Source organism: Phragmites australis, chromosome 7 (genome assembly GCF_958298935.1).
Source record: "Phragmites australis chromosome 7, lpPhrAust1.1, whole genome shotgun sequence".
In the NCBI taxonomy this organism is placed as follows: Eukaryota; Viridiplantae; Streptophyta; class Magnoliopsida; order Poales; family Poaceae; genus Phragmites; species Phragmites australis.
Window position 1 is genome coordinate 27,135,671 of NC_084927.1, and position 19,996 is coordinate 27,155,666.

General features: G+C 39.9%; 1 protein-coding gene across 2 annotated transcripts; it reads left to right on the top strand.

Moving 5' to 3' along the window:
- Positions 1-1,855: 1,855 nt before the first annotated feature.
- LOC133924484 (DNA-directed RNA polymerase III subunit 1) lies at positions 1,856-16,338 on the top strand. 2 transcript variants are annotated; one of them, XM_062370048.1, is made up of 27 exons: positions 1,856-2,171; positions 2,282-2,411; positions 2,601-2,750; positions 2,841-2,997; positions 3,134-3,315; positions 3,595-3,704; positions 3,861-3,960; positions 4,692-4,892; positions 4,966-5,114; positions 5,191-5,332; positions 5,419-5,559; positions 5,670-5,858; positions 6,174-6,381; positions 8,191-8,284; positions 8,774-9,008; positions 9,389-9,580; positions 10,069-10,167; positions 11,251-11,454; positions 11,527-11,802; positions 13,293-13,440; positions 13,745-13,896; positions 14,595-14,750; positions 14,833-14,949; positions 15,050-15,117; positions 15,316-15,520; positions 15,617-15,819; positions 15,990-16,338. In XM_062370048.1, the coding sequence occupies exons 1-27, from the start codon at positions 2,101-2,103 to the stop codon at positions 16,039-16,041; spliced, it is 4,131 nt and encodes a 1,376-aa protein (XP_062226032.1). In that variant the 5' UTR covers positions 1,856-2,100; the 3' UTR covers positions 16,042-16,338. The 2 variants fall into 2 exon arrangements, with proteins under 2 accessions (XP_062226032.1, XP_062226033.1); XM_062370049.1 differs by lacking the exons at positions 1,856-2,171; positions 2,282-2,411 and having other exon boundaries at positions 2,621-2,760.
- Positions 16,339-19,996: the final 3,658 nt, after the last annotated feature.

Genomic DNA, 19,996 nt, shown 5'->3' on the forward strand with positions numbered 1-19,996 from the left:
TTCCAGATGTTATGAAATGAACGAATTCACAGTTGGATAGTTATATTTTGAAAGATGCACGGATTGGGTGTCATATACTTTAAGGCGTGTGAGCATTAAATACTGAAACTTCCCTAGATTTTAGGTATATTTCATAAAAAAAGTTCAAAGTCTTAGGCAAAAATGAAGTTTCAAACATGCCGATTTGAATTTGGAACTCACTAAAGTGAAGATAAAGAGTGTGATAAGAAACCAACTTGTTAGTTGTCAACACTGCTACCTCCACACGCTTTTTGCTCTCGTGAAGAAAACCACCAGAGAAACGCTAAAGCACTCCTTCAGTTACTATTGGCCAGTAAGCCAAATAGCCAACTCTGTCTAAGCGTTTTTAGCCATCATTTCGTTTCTCCATACAATCATGACGATTGACATGAGGCAAATGAGTTCTTTGGTGTGATCTCCATCACATCGCGCCGGGCTTTGCAATGATCTTCACTGTGGCGTTGCACGCATGTTACTGTTGCTTCCTTTTTTGTGCAATGTTGGTTCCAAAGCTTCCGTAACACCGGACAGATGACCAACAATGAGGGGCAAAGTCCTTGCCGGTGTGCTTCTGTTGCACCTTCCATCGCCTCTCGTCGGAGCAAAAGCCAATGCTAGAATAGAAGAGATGGGACGAGAGAAAAAAGAAAGAGGCAAAATTGTCCTAAGTGCCATGAAATAAAAAAGTAATAGCCGGAGTGTTATATTCTGAAAGACGCTCAAATTGGGTGTCATGCGCTATGAGTTGTGTGGATTGAGTAGATAGAACTGAAGTCCATACAACCATATCGATTTCTTGCACTGAGTTTATCGTACTTCTCGATAACAACAGCAAGAACACTAAAGAAGATTAGAAGCCACTAAACTACTTTCCTGCTAATTTCTTGCAGCACGAAGCTTTCAACTTTGCAGCACGGACCGGATCCTTTCTCCTCCAAGGATCCGTTCCCAGAATGTGTAATTTTAATTACTTAAGCTACTGCAAGTACACATTGGTGTTTGCACATAAACAAGCACTCAGGGGCAAGAATGCACCTGTGGGCCTCCATGTGCTCTCGAGATGGAATGTATTGGCCCAGTAGCCCATCGTAGGTCCGTAGTTGTGCTAACCCTAGTGCGGCGCGTGTGGAGTGGAGCCGTGTCATGTGCGTCTGATGATATATTTTGCTGATGGACACTTAACATCATGTATATCTGTTATTTGATCTTTAGTAAGATTACAAGACGTGTTGTAATAAACTAAAAATGTACTACTCATTCTGTATTTCTATTGTTGGTTTCTAGCTTTATTTATCATGTGTGGAATTGTGGATCATTTCTAATCAGTGGATATTGCTATATTTTCATACACTGTCATGGACTTGATGATGCTTGTTTGTCTGATGATATGGACATATGGTCAAATTGTTTAGTATTATTGCTATGTGACTATTGAGTGCTGCTGTAGAACTCTTTACTGTTTGCTAGGTAATACGAGTTCTTCACTATTTGTCAAATTCTAAACTATTGTTTGTTCTTTACTGTTTATTGTTCTAATATGGTCAAATTGTTTGTTGTTCTGCTGTTATACTTGTTCAAACTTCAAAATCATATAATCCATAGATCCCTGTTGAATTTCGGATCCCCACTAAATTTAGATTTAAGAACGATTTTACACACATCAAATAATTCAGATTCGAAATAGATTTTTAGTTTCGTATTTTAGATCGGGTGCATTCTTACTACACCCGACAACGGCCCGACCCCGCCCCGTTGCCAACCTACAACCGATGATACTACTGGGTCAGTTTGCGGAACTAGATGTTTTTAACCTTTTCTCAATTTTACCTTACTTATTTAGGTCCTCATAAAGGAAAAACGATCTAGGTCTCCCACGCCGCCGCCGCCCTTGCTGCCCGCACCCCGCCACTGCCACCTCCCCTTTCCGCGTGGGGAGCTCCTTGCCGGAGAAGAACCGGCTGCGGACGCGGCCACACCATCGGGTGCCAGCTCGAGGCGACACGGCAGTGCTTGTCTGCCGCCACCCTTCACCGGCAATCAACCCTCCCCTAATCCGCGCAGCAGCATTAGCATCACGAGATGGCGCGGCCGGAGGAGAAGCTGCGGTGCACGAAGGAGCCCTTCATTGAGGACGTCGGCACCAGGAGAATGTAAGCATGCGCGCACCCTTCCCGTTCTCCGCGTTTCCATTAGTTCATTTCAGAAAGAGCATTACACTGACTTCGCCGCTCCCGATTCGGTTGGCGGCTGTTGATTTCAGAAAGAGCATACGGTTCAGCGTGTTATCGGGCAGCGAGATACGCAAGTCCGCGGAGGTGCAGGTCTGGAACAACAGAATCTACGGGGAAAACATGAGTCCGGTGCCCAATGGGTTGCTCGACACGCGAATGGTAATAATCCGCATCGGCTTTGGTGTGTTCTCGCGGTTCCTCACTGAGTCAGTATATGTTATTTTCGTTATGTGCATTTTGGTTTAGCAATCGGAGTTGCTATACTGAGATCTCTGTAGCGTAGTTGTAGTTGTTGCTGCTCCTTTTGTTATGGCTTGCATAATTTCTTTCATTGTGTCAAAATTTCAGGGAGCTCCAAACAAGCTTGGGGAGTGCAGTACTTGCCATGGTTCATTTGCTGAATGTCCTGGTCATTTCGGTTACCTGAAGCTGGCGCTTCCAGTTTTTAATGTCGGCTTCTTTAACTGTATTCTGGATGTGTTGAAGTGTATCTGCAAGGTACTGCAAGGTACTGCATTGAAGAAGTTTACACCATGGGCATGTCAAATCTGTCGTGATACTTATTCTTGTTCTCTTGTGCCTTCCCAGGGCTGCAGCAGGGTTCTTCTTGTGGAGAAAGACCGTCGAGAGTTTTTGAAGAAGATGAGAAATCCCAGAGCAGATGCGCTACAGAAAAGTATTACCATGAAAAAAGTGAGGGACAAATGCAAACTATCCTGCTGCCCCCGTTGTGAATACAGAAACGGTAAGGTATCCTATATTGTCCTCATCGCTTCTAATTTTTTCTTAGGAATGCCTGTTAGTGAACACCTGACTATTGTTTGGATGCTAACATTTTAAAAATATCTTTCAATTCTTTCTTGTTTTTGTTGGAAGTACAGGTGTAGTTAAAAAGGGCAGAGCAGGCTTGATGGTTATGCATGATTGTAGCAAAATTTTGGATGGACATACAGAAGAACTGAAGAATTCATTACAACGCAAGAAAGACAAAGTGTCCATTAGTTCAGTTCGCATGTTAGACCCTGCAACTGTTCTCTCTCTATTCAAAAGAATGACTGACGAGGTACATGCTCTTTTTCATTTTTCAAGAGTCTTACGTGTAGGGAGTACCACAATGTATGAGATCTAGGGTTATTTGATGTGTTCTGCTACTCAGTCTCTTAGCACTCAAGAACACTAGGACAGTCATGTGAGCTGAAGAATAACATTAGGCCTATCTAACTAGTTGTCCCAAGTCCCATTGTTGGCTTCACATTGGATGCTATTCTCCAATCTGGACACCTTCGCAATTTCATTGACCTAATTTTACAATTTTCTTCTGTCATGTTTCAATATTCTGCAGGATTGTGAATTGCTAAACCTTGGTGATAGACCAGAGAAACTTATTGTTACGGAGATTGCAGTGCCACCAGTACCTATCCGGCCTTCTGTTGTTGTTGGTGGTAGTAGAAGGTTTGTTTTTCAGTTTCTAATTTCTTAAATTACTCTTATCCTCATATTTGTTGGTGATCCAGAACAGCCAAGTGAGTTGTAATGTCATGGATTGTCTTGCTTATTGCAGCAATGAAGATAGCATTACTGTTATATTGATTGTTTTGCTTATTGCAGCAATGAAGATAGCATTACTGTTATATTGAAGAGTATTGTTAATACAAATTCCATTCTTAAGGAGACCCTTCAAACTGGTGGTCTGTTCACCAAGTGCTTTGTAAGATAATTCAGAGCTCCTCACTTGCGTCTGTTTACATGTTTCCTGAAATTTTCCTTTCCTCTGTTATCTTTTGTAGAGGTCTACTTTCATATTTTTTTGAAAGGGAAACAGTAGGGGAAGCCCCTACTGTGGTATAATTTTATTGTATATGAAGAAAACAGTCTACTTTCATATTTTATTCTTTTTGATCATTTTTAGAAACTAGAGTATCTTCTTTGTGTTCCTTGTAATCCACAAACTAGTTCAGTATGTAATTCAAATTTTGGCTGGATATATGGAAGTGCTATTTTAGGAAATATGATGGTTATCCAAAGAATAAGTTGTAGAAGGAAGAAATTTAAGCTAAAATGATCAACTATTTTAACCAGTAGGTCCAATCATGACATCCATGATTTGCACATACGGGCTGCAGCATTATCAACATCACAATCCAAAGTGTTATAATATAAAAATCTGACATTCAAGTCAGATCTTCTAGATATATTAATTAGTTAACGTACTAAATTAGATGTGCAAATATTGGACAATTGTCTTTAGAGCCTTGGAACTTCTGACTTTTTTCTGCCTGCATAAAATTTTGTTTGTGATTTTGATTATTTAAAATGTTGGGATTCACATTTTCAGATCACACAATTTGTATTGCTTTCATTTCCAATCTGCTAACTTAATTGAATCAGACTGTAAATTTTAGTGAGATCCTTAGCTTACTTGTGTCTCTTTCTTTCTAGGATTGCTGGCAACACCTTCAACTTCAAGTTGTTGAATATATCAATAGTGACGCACCTTCTCTTCCTGACTCACAACATCGTGGCCTTGTTCAACGACTCAAAGGGAAGACAGGCCGATTTCGTGGTAACTTGTCTGGAAAACGTACTGAGTACACCGGAAGGACTGTCATATCTCCTGATCCAAATTTGAGAATAACAGAGGTATCTGTTCATGTTCGATTTATGTCCTTAATTTCCACTTTCCAATCGTTTTCACCATTAACTGATGTTTCAGGTGGCTATTCCTGTGTTGATGGCTCGAGTCTTGACTTATCCTGAAAGGGTTTCATACTACAACATTGAGAAGCTGCGTCAGTGCATTCGAAATGGACCTTACAAACATCCAGGGGCAAACTTTATTATACAACCTGATGGCACAAAGCTGTAAGTAGTAAGTTGATGAACTTCTGGGTTGTTATTTAGCCCAGCCTTCATCTGTTGTTCTTTTCTGCATTTTCAGGCACTTAAAGTATTGTGATAGAAGGATTGCTGCTCGGGATCTGAAGTATGGCTGTATAGTTGAAAGACATTTAGAAGATGGAGACATTGTCCTCTTCAATAGACAGCCGAGTTTGCATAGAATGTCAATTATGTCACACAGGGTATGAACATTTCTATACTTCATTGTGCTTTCTATACTTAAACGTTTGCCTCACATTTGGGCGCTTGCTTTTGTATTTGAATACAGGCAAGGATAATGCCCTGGAGAACACTGAGATTTAACGAGTCTGTTTGCAATCCGTATAATGCTGATTTTGATGGAGACGAAATGAATCTGCATGTCCCTCAGACAGAGGAAGCTCGCACTGAAGCACTTATGCTAATGGGGGTAGCACTTTCAAATTTTCTTTATTCTAAATTTATAATTGAGCAATTTTTTATTGCATGCGCTAGCACAATTTTGATAGCTGATATTTATCGTTATCATTGCCTTTTCAGGTTCAGAATAATTTATGTACTCCTAAGAATGGGGAAATACTGGTTGCTTCCACGCAAGATTTCCTGACCTCATCTTTTCTGGTTACAAGAAAAGATACTTTCTATGATAGATCTTCCTTTACTCTTCTGTGCTCATATCTTGGTGATGCAATGGAGAACATTGATTTGCCAACACCAGCCTTGATTAAAGTAAGATTTTTGTACCGAGTGAGTTTTTTTGTATAGCAGTTTTCTTGATCCAAAGTTCTTTGCAACTGTAAACAAACTGGTTCTAAAAAGTTACTAGGTTATATTATTTGAACATGGCAAATTAGGTGAGTTGCTCTTACTTTTTGTAAAACAAATTTCAGTATTTGCATGTATAATAAAACATAGCAAAAATAGCATGATTTTGTTTATTCCTAAATGAAATCCACGCACTTATCTTTCATTGGTATGCATCTTTGTACACATTATCCTTCTTATTAGGATACTGATCTCATTATGTGGATTCTATTTTTGCAGCCTATTGAGCTTTGGACTGGTAAACAACTGTTCAGTGTGTTAGTGCGACCTAATGCATGTACAAAGGTGTTTCTGAATCTTACTGTTAAAGAGAAAATCTATACAAAAAAAGGGAAAAGGGAATGGGAAACAATGTGTCCCAGTGATGGTTTTGTCTACTTCCGAAACAGTGAACTTCTATCTGGGCAAGTTGGGAAGGCCACTTTAGGTGAGACCCCCCCCCCCCCTCCAACACGCGCACAATTCATCTAAAAGATCTTTGTGAGATTAGAAAGCTGAACTAATACTGTTCAGAATTTGATTAAAATTCCCTAGTGAATTGTTTTGTTTGTACACAATGAATATTAATGGTTCAAATTACTTTAAATGCCTTGAAAATCTTATTCTTCATTGATGTTAGAAGGGTAATATTTCATTTTGGCTGTGTTATGAGCTATGCATTTCTACCCTAGGCAACTGTAACCGTAAAAGTGAAACCATGACTGATTACAGTCCAACTTACCATGATTTGCTTTTGCAGGATGGTCGAACTTTACTTTGCAACAATACACATTTGTTTCATAACCAATCAAATCTTTATATTTTTTTGGTTACATTTAAGATGTAATTTGAAGGCAAAATTTGCTCCTGGACACTACCACTTCGTGGTTTTAGCTCCTGGACACCGAAATTGTCGATGTTTGGGGGAAGACACCACAAAAGTGTGGTAATTTTCTGGTGGACACCGCGCCCCTTAAAATATGATATTTTGCTGATTGGGAGAGAGAAATAACTAAGATTGCCCTCAATACCCCTATCAGTTTGTGGGGCCCACGCGTCAGCCTCCTCTCTTTCTTCCTTCTTCCTTTTCCCTTTCCATTGTCGCTTCCGGCAAATATGAGCCGGGCAACCATCCTGCTCAAGCTCCGCTGCGCAGAGGGACAGCCGCGCCTTGACGATCCTGTGGGTGGACTCACCTTGGCTGCTGACGCATGGAGGCGCGGAGGCAGTTGAACAATGGAAGCGGCTGAGGAATTGGATCTCATCTGCCTCACACTCCATACATTTCTTCCTTGGCTTTGACGGAGGTTGTTGGGTGGTCGATGGAGGTGGAGATATCTATGAGGGATGGATTTTTGGAGGGGATTTCTCTTCTGTTGCCTTGCTTGGTCGTGGGAATTGAGAAAAAATTTCTTTGGTTTGGCTCATCTAGGATTGGAGTGCGATGGATTGGAGAAGACGATAGATGGAAGGGTCGAGGAGGTAGAAGGAGACTCGGCTCGGGCTCACCTTGGTGCTGCTCCGCCTCTGCATCTCGTGCTGGGCGCTGGTGCCGCATTTGAATCCATGCAGATATGGCCTGGGATTGGTCACGTTATGTGCCGCCGAGATGCAGACGCCATCATCTGCTGTCCAAGTTCGCCGACAGGCCATGGGCGGCGTCGGTGGCACTAGAGATGACGCGGCCGGGTGCGTGATGCCGCCGTGGATAGGGAGATGAGAAGTGAGAGATTAAAGATGGTTTAGACAAGCTGGCCCCATATCTGCCAAGGGCAAAAGTGACATTTCATCATATTTCTCACTGCTATTCAGCTGGAAATGAATATTTTAAGGGGTGCAGTGTCCACCTGCAAATTACCACACTTTGGTGGCATCTTCCCCCAAACAGCGACTACTTCAGTGTCCAGGAGCAAAATTTGCCTAGTTTGAAAAGTTAAAGATGGGACCTTAAAAATGTAATTCAAAACGATTTGGTGTATGCCAAATTATATGCTGTAGGCTGTAGCAGATTGTAGTGTATCTGTATAATTCCTTCTTTTTCGAGAGCATTAGTGTGGACAAACATAATTCTGATGTGCTTTACTCATGAATCTCTACGCATGCAAAATATTATAAATGATGTGCATTTTTACCAATGTGCTAGTAAAAGTTTTGTTCACTAGTTCTAGTTATCTGTAGTTTATGGCCCCTCTTGTTATTTTTGTATTTCTTGATAGATTTGGAAGCAATAAAAATATTGTTTGCCTTTTATCTCCAGGTAATGGGAATAAGGATGGCATTTACTCGGTTCTTTTAAGAGATTATAATTCTCATGCTGCAGCGAGCTGTATGAATCGCTTGGCAAAATTTAGGTGAGACACATTCTAGGCTCTGTATAATGTACAACATTCTTGTTACTTTAGTAAGAGGAGATTAATTTATAGCCGCTTTATCCCATTAAGTTTATATGCAGGAGAGTTTGGGCCTGTTTTGTTTATGACGCTGGCCAACCCAAACTTTGGCCGTGCCAAGGAAATTTGGCTTCTAATTGGTTTGAGGCCAAATTGAAAAACTTTGGCCGGCCAAAATTTTCTATGGCAAACTTTGGTAAAATCTGGGTGACCAAACACTATTTTGTTTGTCCTGAATTTGGCATGGCCAAATTTTTCCTTGGCTAGTTGGGAGCATAAACGAAACATGCCCTTAATGGGCCATATGGGCCAAGTTAGCTAACCCTACACTATAATTGCCACGAGGGCAAGTTACTATACACATCGCATATACTTAACACTTCATAGTTTTGCAAAATTAGCGTATGAAAACTTTGTTCTGGTCTGAATTATGTATTTTCGCCTCTGCAGTGCAAGATTTATAGGGAACCATGGATTTTCAATTGGTGTGGATGATGTCCAACCAGGAGAGCATCTGAGTCAGCAAAAGAAAAAGAAAATAGATGAAGGATACAAAGAATGTCATGATCTTATTTCCTTGTTTTCCAAAGGTGCGCTCACATTGCAACCTGGCTGCAACGCGGCTCAAACATTGGAGCTTAAGATAACTGGTGTATTAAATCAAATCAGAGCAACAGCTGGAAACGTAAGTTCTCACCAATTTTCATGTTCTTGTTTATTTCCTTTGCCAATTAGCATGTGAATATTCCTAATCTGATCCTCTTTGCAGTATTATATATGGTTGACAAGTTAGGAATACCATCATTGTCATTGACAAATGGTTGCATGCCCCACAATTCAGCCTCACGTTGGATACTATTTTCCAAATGACACATCTCTCTAGTGTTACTTGGGGTAAATTTCCTTGTAGGGATGCCCTTATTACTACTCTAATCTGTAGCACTGGAATTCTGAAAACATGGTTGATGCAGTGATTTGGTCAAATAACTAACCAACACGTCCACCCTGATTTTGTTTACTGGTAAGTAGATTGTTGAATTACTTGGGATAAAACTTATTTTTCAGGTGTGCATGGATACGCTTCACTGGAGAAACAGCCCATTGATTATGTCTCAGTGCGGATCTAAAGGTTCTCCAATCAATATCAGTCAGATGGTTGCGTGTGTTGGCCAACAATCAGTTGGAGGGCGTCGTGCCCCAGATGGCTTTATAGATAGAACTCTTCCCCACTTTCCTATAAATTCGAAGACCCCTGCGGTAAGAACGCCGGCAAAAGAAATGTGACTTGTTAATTTGTGCATCGGGTATTGCTAGCTCTGTTCAAATAAACTAATTCTGCAAATTTTGTGACCGCACTGGACAGAATGACTGCAAATTGTGCATCTTCTATACTGTTTAAGTGCTTATAGAAAAGTGCGGAATTAATAGCAGCTTACCTTTTGTTTCTCAATTCCCAACGTACAACAACCATCAAACTTTGCTTATTGATTACATAATTGTTTATTTGTTGAGTCTGGTGATTCTATTGTAGTATGCCATGTAGAAAGATTGGAGCTTTTGAAACATTCTGTTTTTGTAGTAATATCTTGGATATAGAAAGATAGGTTCCATTTTTTTTTTCTGCTCTATTTGTGACATCTGCGGATTTGCCATTTCGTTTGAATTTCAATCATGAAATTGACATATTTAAATAATGCACATTTCAGTATGTTCTCTTCAGATAAGGTTGTGTCTTCCGTTTGCAGGCTAAAGGTTTTGTTGCTAATTCATTCTATACTGGTTTGACTGCTACTGAGTTTTTCTTCCATACAATGGGTGGACGAGAAGGTCTTGTTGACACAGCTGTATGTCTAAATTTAAACATGTTTTTTTTATGTGTTTAATTTTGCACTATAGTCCCCCATTGCAGCATAAAAGATGACACATTTGTTCACAGATGCTTAAATATGACTTGCAATGCATGTTACTCAGTTGAATAAGCGGAAGCGAACAATGATGATATTAATCCAAAATATGTAGTCCAGCGTGTCTTCCTGACCAAATTGTTTTCCTCAATGACTTGTATATAATTTAGTAACTCTAATTAGACAAGCTTAATGGCTCAATCAAATAAAACCAGATCATGCCATATGAGTCTTTAGCCTACTAATTATTACAGACTTAAGAGTGAAGGAAAAGAGTAAACCAGCTGTTATGTGCATGATTACTGTTCACGCGCACAAATATCAGCTTTCTCAGAAACGGAGATACAGTTAAAAGACAAATAATTAGTCTCCTGACGCATGGCATACAGCAGAACTTGGCTTTTAAGATCTGCCTGATATGGCTAGTAGATTGAAGTAAGGTAGCAATATATGGAAGCGTACTTGCCCTCTCTAGGAGGCTCTGAGCAGCCAGTTTATGAGGAATCAGGTTTATTCTTGCTTGCCAAACCAATCTCCCTGTGCTCATTATATAGAGCCGGCGCCTAACAATGCAAAGCTAACAAACTGACTAAACTAATCTTTTTCTTTAATCAAAGCAAACTTGATTCTTAAGCTAATGATCTTAACTAACTAGAGATAAAGAAGATGCTTATCTCTAAGCCTCTGCTGCGGTTGTGGGCGCCGAGCTGGCCTTGCCTAGCTTCTTGCGGTGATAGGTGCGGCCCACAAATGCGTCCACAACATGCCGCAGATATTGCAACATACCAACAAATTGAGAGATTGACAACTACATAGTTGCTATTACAGAACAATGATAGATCATCAAGTAGAAGCAAAAGAGAATCTCATTGATCACATCAGCGTTATTACAGAATCATCCACACTTGACCTTTCTGCCCTCAGAGCAGTGTTGATGGTTATTTTATGTGCATTTCTCATTCAAAAAGTTTAGTGGGGGCCTGATATCTGCTTGTTTCCTTTATTCTGAACTTCTTATCATAGGTCAAAACAGCAGAAACTGGGTATATGTCCCGCAGATTAATGAAGGGTTTGGAAGATCTCTCGGTTTTCTATGATCAGACAGTCCGTAATGCTAGCGGCGGTATAGTTCAGTTTGCCTACGGAGATGATGGCATGGATCCTGCAAAGATGGAAGGACACGATGGCATGCCCTTAAATTTGGATCAATTGTTTATGAAAGTCACGGTTAGTTTTAACTTATAGAATACTTTGTTAGATTGATAACGGAGGAGTGCTCTGATAATTTAACTTTAATAGGCCACATGTCCTCAAAGGGGACATGATACATTATCTCCAGAGGATATCCTACAGGTGTTAAATGATAAGCTCTCGGAACATGGCACCTCATCTAATGGTGGTTGTAGCCAAGAGTTCAAGAAAGAGTTAACAAAATTTCTTGAGGAACGTATAAAATTATTGAAAAGCACAAGAAGGGCACTTCATCTAGATGAGGATCATGTAGGAAAGAAAGATTCTTGCATAGAAGAATTCATCGCTGCTAATATTTCTGGTATATCTGCAAAACAACTACAGGTGCGTGTTTATAACCTTTTTCATATACCAGATTACCAAATTCATCACTGCTTTGACAAAGAGCTGGAATCTCAGCCTTTTGCTACTTTCCAACTGACTTGCATGAAGTGCTAATTTTCTGCAGCAAATGTACCATAGGATATATCAATATGGTAATTTGTGCTTCTTGAGTGACTATGAATTTGTGAATGTACCGGTGTTTAGAGTTAGGATAAGTGCATAAGATGCATTCCTAATTACTAAATAGTAAGTTCATGACTTATGATTTCAATTTATGTCATAAACTACTTTTCAATTTATGTCATAAACAAGTTCATGACTATGAATTTTTTTTTTTTACATATAGCATAAATGGAATATATTACTCTTCGGTGACTTGGGATTTGATGTGATCCTTGGTTCACATAGAGATAACTACCATGCTGAAGATGGCCAGACGGCATGGCTTGAAGGGAATTAGGGCATTGGAGGAAGGAGGGGGGCGGGGTGGGGGGGGGGGGGGGGGCGCAAACTATAGACTGGGATGAGAAAAATTTAGATTGGGAGACTTAATTCTTCTTGCTTGATTAATAACAGATACAGGCTATCCCTTTTATAGGGATGACTTGACTTCCAACTAAAACCGCATTGGTGTGGCAGATGAATAGTAATCTCAGCTGCCACAGTAGAGCCTCTGGGTGAACAGGAACATCGTGCTACAGTACCTACGTTGCCGCCAAAAGCTGGATCATCCTTTCAGAGGGTTGAATTCATTTTTTTACTGGAGCTGTGGTCAATTGGGACTTTTAATCCCTCACTTCTTCCCTTCCTAGATAGTTCAACTATGCTTTTAGATTTAAGAAATTTTGCACCAGTGGTACCTGTAGTTTTCCTCTTTTGTTAGATTACCACGTGTTCAAGTTGGCAATTACTACCTAATCTTTGAGAATAAAAAAGCACGTGCATTAAAGTATTAAAATGAAAGTATAGCCGGTAAGCTTAAACTTCTCAAAGTACAGGCAGGTATTTGCAACAATTCAATACTACATGTATGTCTGCTGCAATTTCCTCTTAGATTTATCAGTTTTAGGTTCAAGCCCGTGGCTTGTTCTTCCTGATCCTGTGGATCTCTGTGTAATCCAACCTGTGCATTTTGTATTATTCTTAATATATTTTGAGTCGGTCTCTTCCCTACTGTCTCTGACAATTTTTTTCTTGCCATACAGAGTTTTCCTTGTTCTTCTGCTAAAGAAATATCGGACTAGTATAAACCACTCGTAAATAAATAGCAGCCTCTTCAAGTGTAAACATTCTTACCCTCATATGGTCAACCAACAACTTGCCTGTGCAACACTCCGTATCTCTAGTTTGTTGAGACAAAAAAATGTTTGCTTGGTGATCCAGTAACATAGGCTAAGCTATGTTTTAACTTTAAGTCTGCTCCAAGGGTTGTTTTGTCAGTGGATTTCTTCTTGTGTCCTTCGATTATATGGTTTATTTTCCTGGCTCAGGTTTTCTTGGATACCTGTTTATCTCGCTATCACTCGAAGAAAATTGAAGCAGGAGCTTCTATTGGAGCAATCGGAGCTCAAAGTATTGGGGAGCCAGGGACTCAGATGACACTGAAAACATTTCATTTTGCAGGAGTAGCTAGCATGAGTATCCTTTTTACCTCTGCTTCAGGAAAATGTTAATTAACTCTGTTTCATGTTAATCACTGAAGTTGGATGCTTCAGCTTATTTTTTAAAATCTATCTACTTCAGAGAGGCACTGCTGTGATTTAATATCTCAGGAAAATAATACAATCTTTCAACAATTTGTACAGAGAACCTTTATGCCTCCATCAATCTGACTCTCTTCATTTATCACAATATTGGCATACAAAGTGCAGAAACAGAATAATATGATGCGAATCCGCTACATAAATGTCTTTCGCAACTTGTTTCCTTAACAACAAAAAAGATGTTACTCTTGGGGTTCCTCGCATCAAGGAAATTATCAACGCTGCTAAAAAAATAAGCACACCTATTATCACCGCTGAGCTTCTGTCCAGGCAAGATGTGTTGTCTGCACGTATTGTTAAAGGATCTATGGAGAAAGCAGTGCTGGGCGAGGTGAATTGCCATGCGCTTGATTTTGTTACAGATAATTTATTATCTTTCATTTTTATATGCATTTAAACGAAGCTGGCCTGTTTTCCATTTTTCATCTGGGTTTTGTTAATCATGAATTTAATATTCATACTTGCAAAGAGTGGTTGCTTGGTACCAGGCATGGAAGGCACATCCACAACTAGAACTGAGAGAGTTTCTCTGTCGTCTTAGTGTGTGCTATGGAGGCTGAATCTTGCTTATCTGTTTTTATGTGATACAATAAGTAGCAAGTATACTAACTGCCCTTTTCATCTGTGAGTTCCATGATATTGTTTGTGATAGAGGCCACAGTTATAGTTAAACAGCAACTTTCATACTATTGTTTTTGAAAGAGGCCACAGTTATAGTACTATATTGGTTTGAGGTGGAAATTATTCAATGATTTGTATTGGCTTTAGTTTTCATGTATCTCTTTGTTTGACAATAGCCTGAATTATCAAAAATGAACAAAGAATGCTCTTTGCATACTTTGTACCCAGTGCACAACTGATAATTTTGTTAGGGTTTGCCTGACTTGATTCTATCCACATGTTACTTTATATTCGCCCGATATGCTTCATTTATGATGTCTTCAATCTTTTGTCCAGCCACAACTTGATTAGATTTTACATAGTTGTTTTGGCACTGACTTTTGGATCGATGACTTGTGTGTTGATTAGGTTGCAGCAGCCATAAAGATTGTCTTGAAATCAAGCCAGCCAAGCTTGGTTGTCAAACTTGATATGCAACGAATAGAAGCTCTGCACATGGGAATATCTGCTGACTCTGTGCAGCTGTCAATTTTGAATCATCCAAAGATAAAGTTAAAATCCGAGGTATGAGCAAAGCTCCAGGTTTGACTATGTTGTGTGATATTTTTTTTACTGTGGTTGCATTTATCTTACATGATCTTTACAGCATGTTCGAGTCATCGATAGAGCCAAGTTGAGAATATATCCAGCTGGAACGGATAAGTGCAAACTTCAGCTTGAGCTGCATAACCTCAAATCCATGCTTCCAAAAGTGATTGTGAAGGTGAACAAGATGTCCAATGTTCAATTTTCTGCCATTGTCGTTCATAAAAATATTTCTGCCACTATTATGCCACCACTGACCTATCTACAACTAAATTCAGGGTATTCCAACTGTTGAAAGAGCTGTTATCAACAAAACTAAAGACGGATACAACTTGTTGGTTGAAGGGTAAGATTTCCTATTTATTTATGGCTTTAACAGCATGAACTTTTTACTTTCTAGCTTTGTTAACCTTGAATTGTTTGTGTAAACTAGTTTGTGGATCTTAGGACTGCAGGATCTTAGGACTGCTTATACACTTTAGCATGACTTGTGCAGTACCTGTCTGACATGACATATGCTAATCAAAGAACTGTGTAATTACAGAACAAACCTCCTGGCAGTCATGGGTACTCCAGGAGTTGATGCTATGAAAACAAAAAGTAATCACATCATCGAATTGAACAAAACACTTGGGATCGAAGCTGCAAGGAGATCTATTATTGATGAAATTCAGTATACAATGAAAAGTCATGGCATGAACATTGATCTGAGACATATGATGCTTCTGGCAGATTTGATGACATACAAGGTATTACCGTATGACCTTTGGTGCACAATGATTATTTTTTGTACCCTCATGTGCTTTATATGTTTGAAGGCTTACTGGTGCTAATGCTCTGAGCAGGGTGAAATTCTCGGCATTACTAGATATGGCATTGCAAAAATGAAAAGCAGTGTTCTGATGCTGGCTTCGTTTGAGAAAACTTCGGAACATCTCTTTAATGCCTCGTACAGTGGTCGTGAGGACCAGATAGAGGGAGTTAGTGAATGCATCATCATGGGCATTCCTATGCAACTTGGCACCGGTATTCTCAAAGTCAGGCAAAGGTATTTACACTTAGCTTATTACACCGTGCTATTGTGAAAACGATGCACCAAACTTTTTCATCCGACGTGTTGAAAAGTTTGCGATCTTATTGCACTAAAACTTTTCTGAGGGTTTACGATTTTCTTAAACAACCACATGATTCGTTGATGAGGTGCCGTTTCCCTTGCAGGCTCGACCATCTGCCTGAATTCAAGTACCAGCCTGACCCAATACTCACTTGATACATACATGTGGATCTGAAGCTGGAACTCTGTACATATATAGTTGGAACATACATGCATAGCATAGGGCAACCGCGGCGGCTGTAATTTTGAGGCGAACATTTACCTAGCCTCATTCCATGGGGGCAAACATTCGGGCAAACTAATAACACCTTTTTCAGCGGCATTGACAGATGCAGAGAGTAGTTTGAGGCCTGGGAATCGTTGTTTTTGAACCCGAGGTTTTACTGCACTTCCTTTTCAATGGTTTAACTGCAAGTCCCAGTAATGCAGATGTCGTGTCCCTTTTTGTTGATATCCTCATGCTTGGCTTTTTCTGTTGTCAACCACACGATTTTTTTTAAGGTTGTCAACCACACAATCATGCATCTAGAACTCTAGAAGGGAGCTGTGGCTTTTGTTGGATTTGCTCCACCTGCCGTGTGAGAGTAGTTGTATCCTCAGTCCTCACCTACTCCCCGTTGTCTTGTCACGATCCTCCACGCGACCACGACCTGTCCTTCCTTGGTTGGCAAGGGACCGTGCGTGAAACAGGAGCGAAACAACATAGCCTTGGCTGGGTAGATAATGGTGGTGCTCGTACCATTCCCATCGGATGGAACTTCAGGTTTGCTTCTTATGTCTTATTAAGATAAAAAAAATTATTGGTAGACAACGTTGACAGCGAGATGTTTAGTGTGCTTTGTCAATCTCGTGTTGTACTGGGTTTCAAAAAACATAGTTTATATTGAAGTCGGAACATTGCAAACAGGGGAAATATAAAAGGTTGTTTGGAGCGTTTGGGGTACGCTTTTCGTTTGTTCAGACGTCGTCTAACAGAGAGCGAGAGAGTCCGAAATAATCTCGACAAGGTCCCGGATAGAAGAGGAGAAAAAAAAATAAAATGCGCATTTTGATGCGTCTTTACCTACGGCTGCTGTCAGCTGTCGCGTTTGGAACTTTCTAAGCAAGACGAGCTACAGGTATATGCTTGGACGTTTTCGTAGAATGTACAATGGAGTACGTACTGGGTGGAGCGCACTGCGCGTACTCTGACTTATTTGGTCTTTTTTAAAATATAATTTTTACAGAAATTTTAAAAATATTGTACATTCAAAAATTACAAAAATAACCTACTATCGCAAGTTCATTATGCGAAATCTAGTTTTTCGCTAATTCAATGCGCAAAAAGTGAAACTTCGCTAATTCATTATGTGAACTAGTGAAAACTAGATTTCGCTAATTCAATACATGAAACGTGAAAATTTGCTGATTGAAATATAGAAAATATTTTCCATGATTCAAAGTGCGAAAATTGATGTTTTTGCATGCGAAAACTTCATTTTCGCAGATCTGTTATGCAAAAATGTTTCCCCACAATGAAAATAGAAAAAAAGTTTTCGCTTATTGGTTATATGAATTTTTTTTTCATTTTTTCTCTTATAGTACAGAAAATATGAAAATTAGTTTAATTCTTTTTATGCATACAAAAATTATCTTTAGTGACTAGTTCGACAAAAAAAATTGTTTTTTTTTTTGCAAATAGTTTGTCCAAACGACAACACGAAGTGCTTAATTTTTTTCTTAATTTTTGGTTCGATGTATATTTGACGATATTTCTTTAATTATTTGATGTAAAATTGTGCGAGTAATTTTTTGAGTGAAGTAACCTTGTGAGGCACTAATTTTTTTTTAATAATGATAGTTGTGAAGCATAATTATCATTGAACTCGGTACATATGTTACATACGCTGATGAACATTATATGAAACATAGGGATTTTTTATCGTAGTACGAATGGACTCTAAAAAATAAAGAGTTGACGACAACAAACATTGACATGTATGGTACGCCTAAAGATTAATGTAATAGTGTGTCGCTTCTAAATCTAGCATGCCTTAGGGAATGAAAATAGACTAGGTTATAATAGATGTTCTACTAAGTGTGCTTAGAATATTTGCACTTCATGAGGACATTGGGGTCTGCCGCCTTAGCGCGGCGGGCTCTCTCCCGTTTTATTTGCCTGTCAGCTTTTCGCCTTACCATACAAGTGAAACAGACTATACCTGACCCCTACCGTGAACCTATCCCGGACTCTGCCTCTGGCACGCTTTGGCCTGCATGCTGACGCTGGGACAACTGCCTCCTTCTCCTCTCGAGTATGGTTTTATGCGGACGGTATGTACCAATTTGGCTCGCGACGCTCGCGTCTAGGCAACTAGAGACCGTAGGTGTCTTTCGTCTCATGTTGCGTAGCCTGAGTGGGTGGAGGTGCACCGTACAACTGAGACTGGCCGATCACTTCGAAGGCCCCTCCATAGTCAAGCCACGGGGAACTGCCATGATCGCCCCACCTTGTCGTTGTCACCTCCACCCTCGTCCTCATCACCGTCATCCACCTTATGCGCGCCAGCGCCCTCATCTGTGGCCTCAGTCATTCGTGAAAGAGGAAGAAGTACTACGTGGGCCGACCTTAAATACATGAGATGATGATTAGTTAAGATAAAAAAAATGAAATGAGATTATGTAAAATTGAACTATTTGTAAAACCTGCTAAACCTGGGGGTGAAGTTGTCAGTCCCTCATAGGTGCACGAATCCGCAACACATGAATGTTCATAGGCCCACGTGTTGCGTGTAAGAAGTCGCGGTGACGCTGGTCAAAATCATGGTCCAAAAGCTCGTACGATGGCTCCATTCCTGCAAAAAAAGGTAGCACATATGTTACACATAGGAGGTTACACAAATAATATAAAATGAGGATAACACATTTACAAACTTTAAATATTGAACACAACTATTACACACGTCATAACACATAGTTTTACATCAGGAACATGAATAAGTTCTTACACCAAGAATATAAATCATACACAAATATAGAAATACATAATTCCTATGTTGCATATACCTCATGGTCTGCCCTAATCTCATGCATTGCTTATCCTTCACGTACACCTCTCCCACGTCGAGTACCGGTGGATGGGCCTGCTCCAGCATCGCTGCTCCAGTATTGTGACCAAACTCATCACACTCACTGCATCTCCTCACAGGCTTGCCAATTTCAGCTTCATCCATATCGTTACGAATACACCTAATATGCGGCCGACCACCTTTCTCATGGACATGTCTAAGCAACGTCATAGGGGGCAAACATATCGGTGCATGTCTGTCATAAATTGTGAAGTCACCTTACGCATTGAATCCATGGAACTCCCCTGCCCGGGTCTGCACCACGTTTTCCTTAAGGTAAAATGGTGACACATATAGGGAGGTTCCCACAACACATGAGAACATGGGACATGTACAAGCTTCGATTTGTTGTAGGTGTATTCGCACCATTTGTTCAAAATTTATCCTAGGTTCACTTTATGAGTGACAATTTTGGTATCGCTCTCCACTGCTCCTTTTGATCTTAGGGTTATCTCGAAGCAATGTTCATTGACGCCCATGCTGTGAACCATGTATTCTACTGACTTCTCATTTTTATTCTGCAAGTGTTCCATCATTCTAGTGGTATACGATGTATGCACTATTGTACAGTGAATAACAACAACATCATATCTGTTTTGGTAGTACCCAATAATACTGTACAATATGCTCTCAACGATTGCAACAAGAGGGAGTCCACATAGCCCCCTGATACCCAATTATAAACCTCTTCTATGTTGATAGTCATGACGTCATATTTGCCAAATTACAACAACAAATAACATAGTTATAAACTATCAAATATATTTGTTCATAAAACACATTTACGATAAAGAGGTGGCCTAGTAGACGAACCTAGCACCTCCGATGTCGTATAGCACGGACCACTTCTCCTTTGGTTCCGTCTCAATCCAGTGTGAGAAACATCAACCCCAAGAGGTGACAGCGCCTCCGGTACAGTGTCATCAACCATAAGTGGCTTCTTACTTCTGTCCTACACTTGTGTCATTGTGTTCTTATCCAATTCTTTTCATAAAGCATCAAAC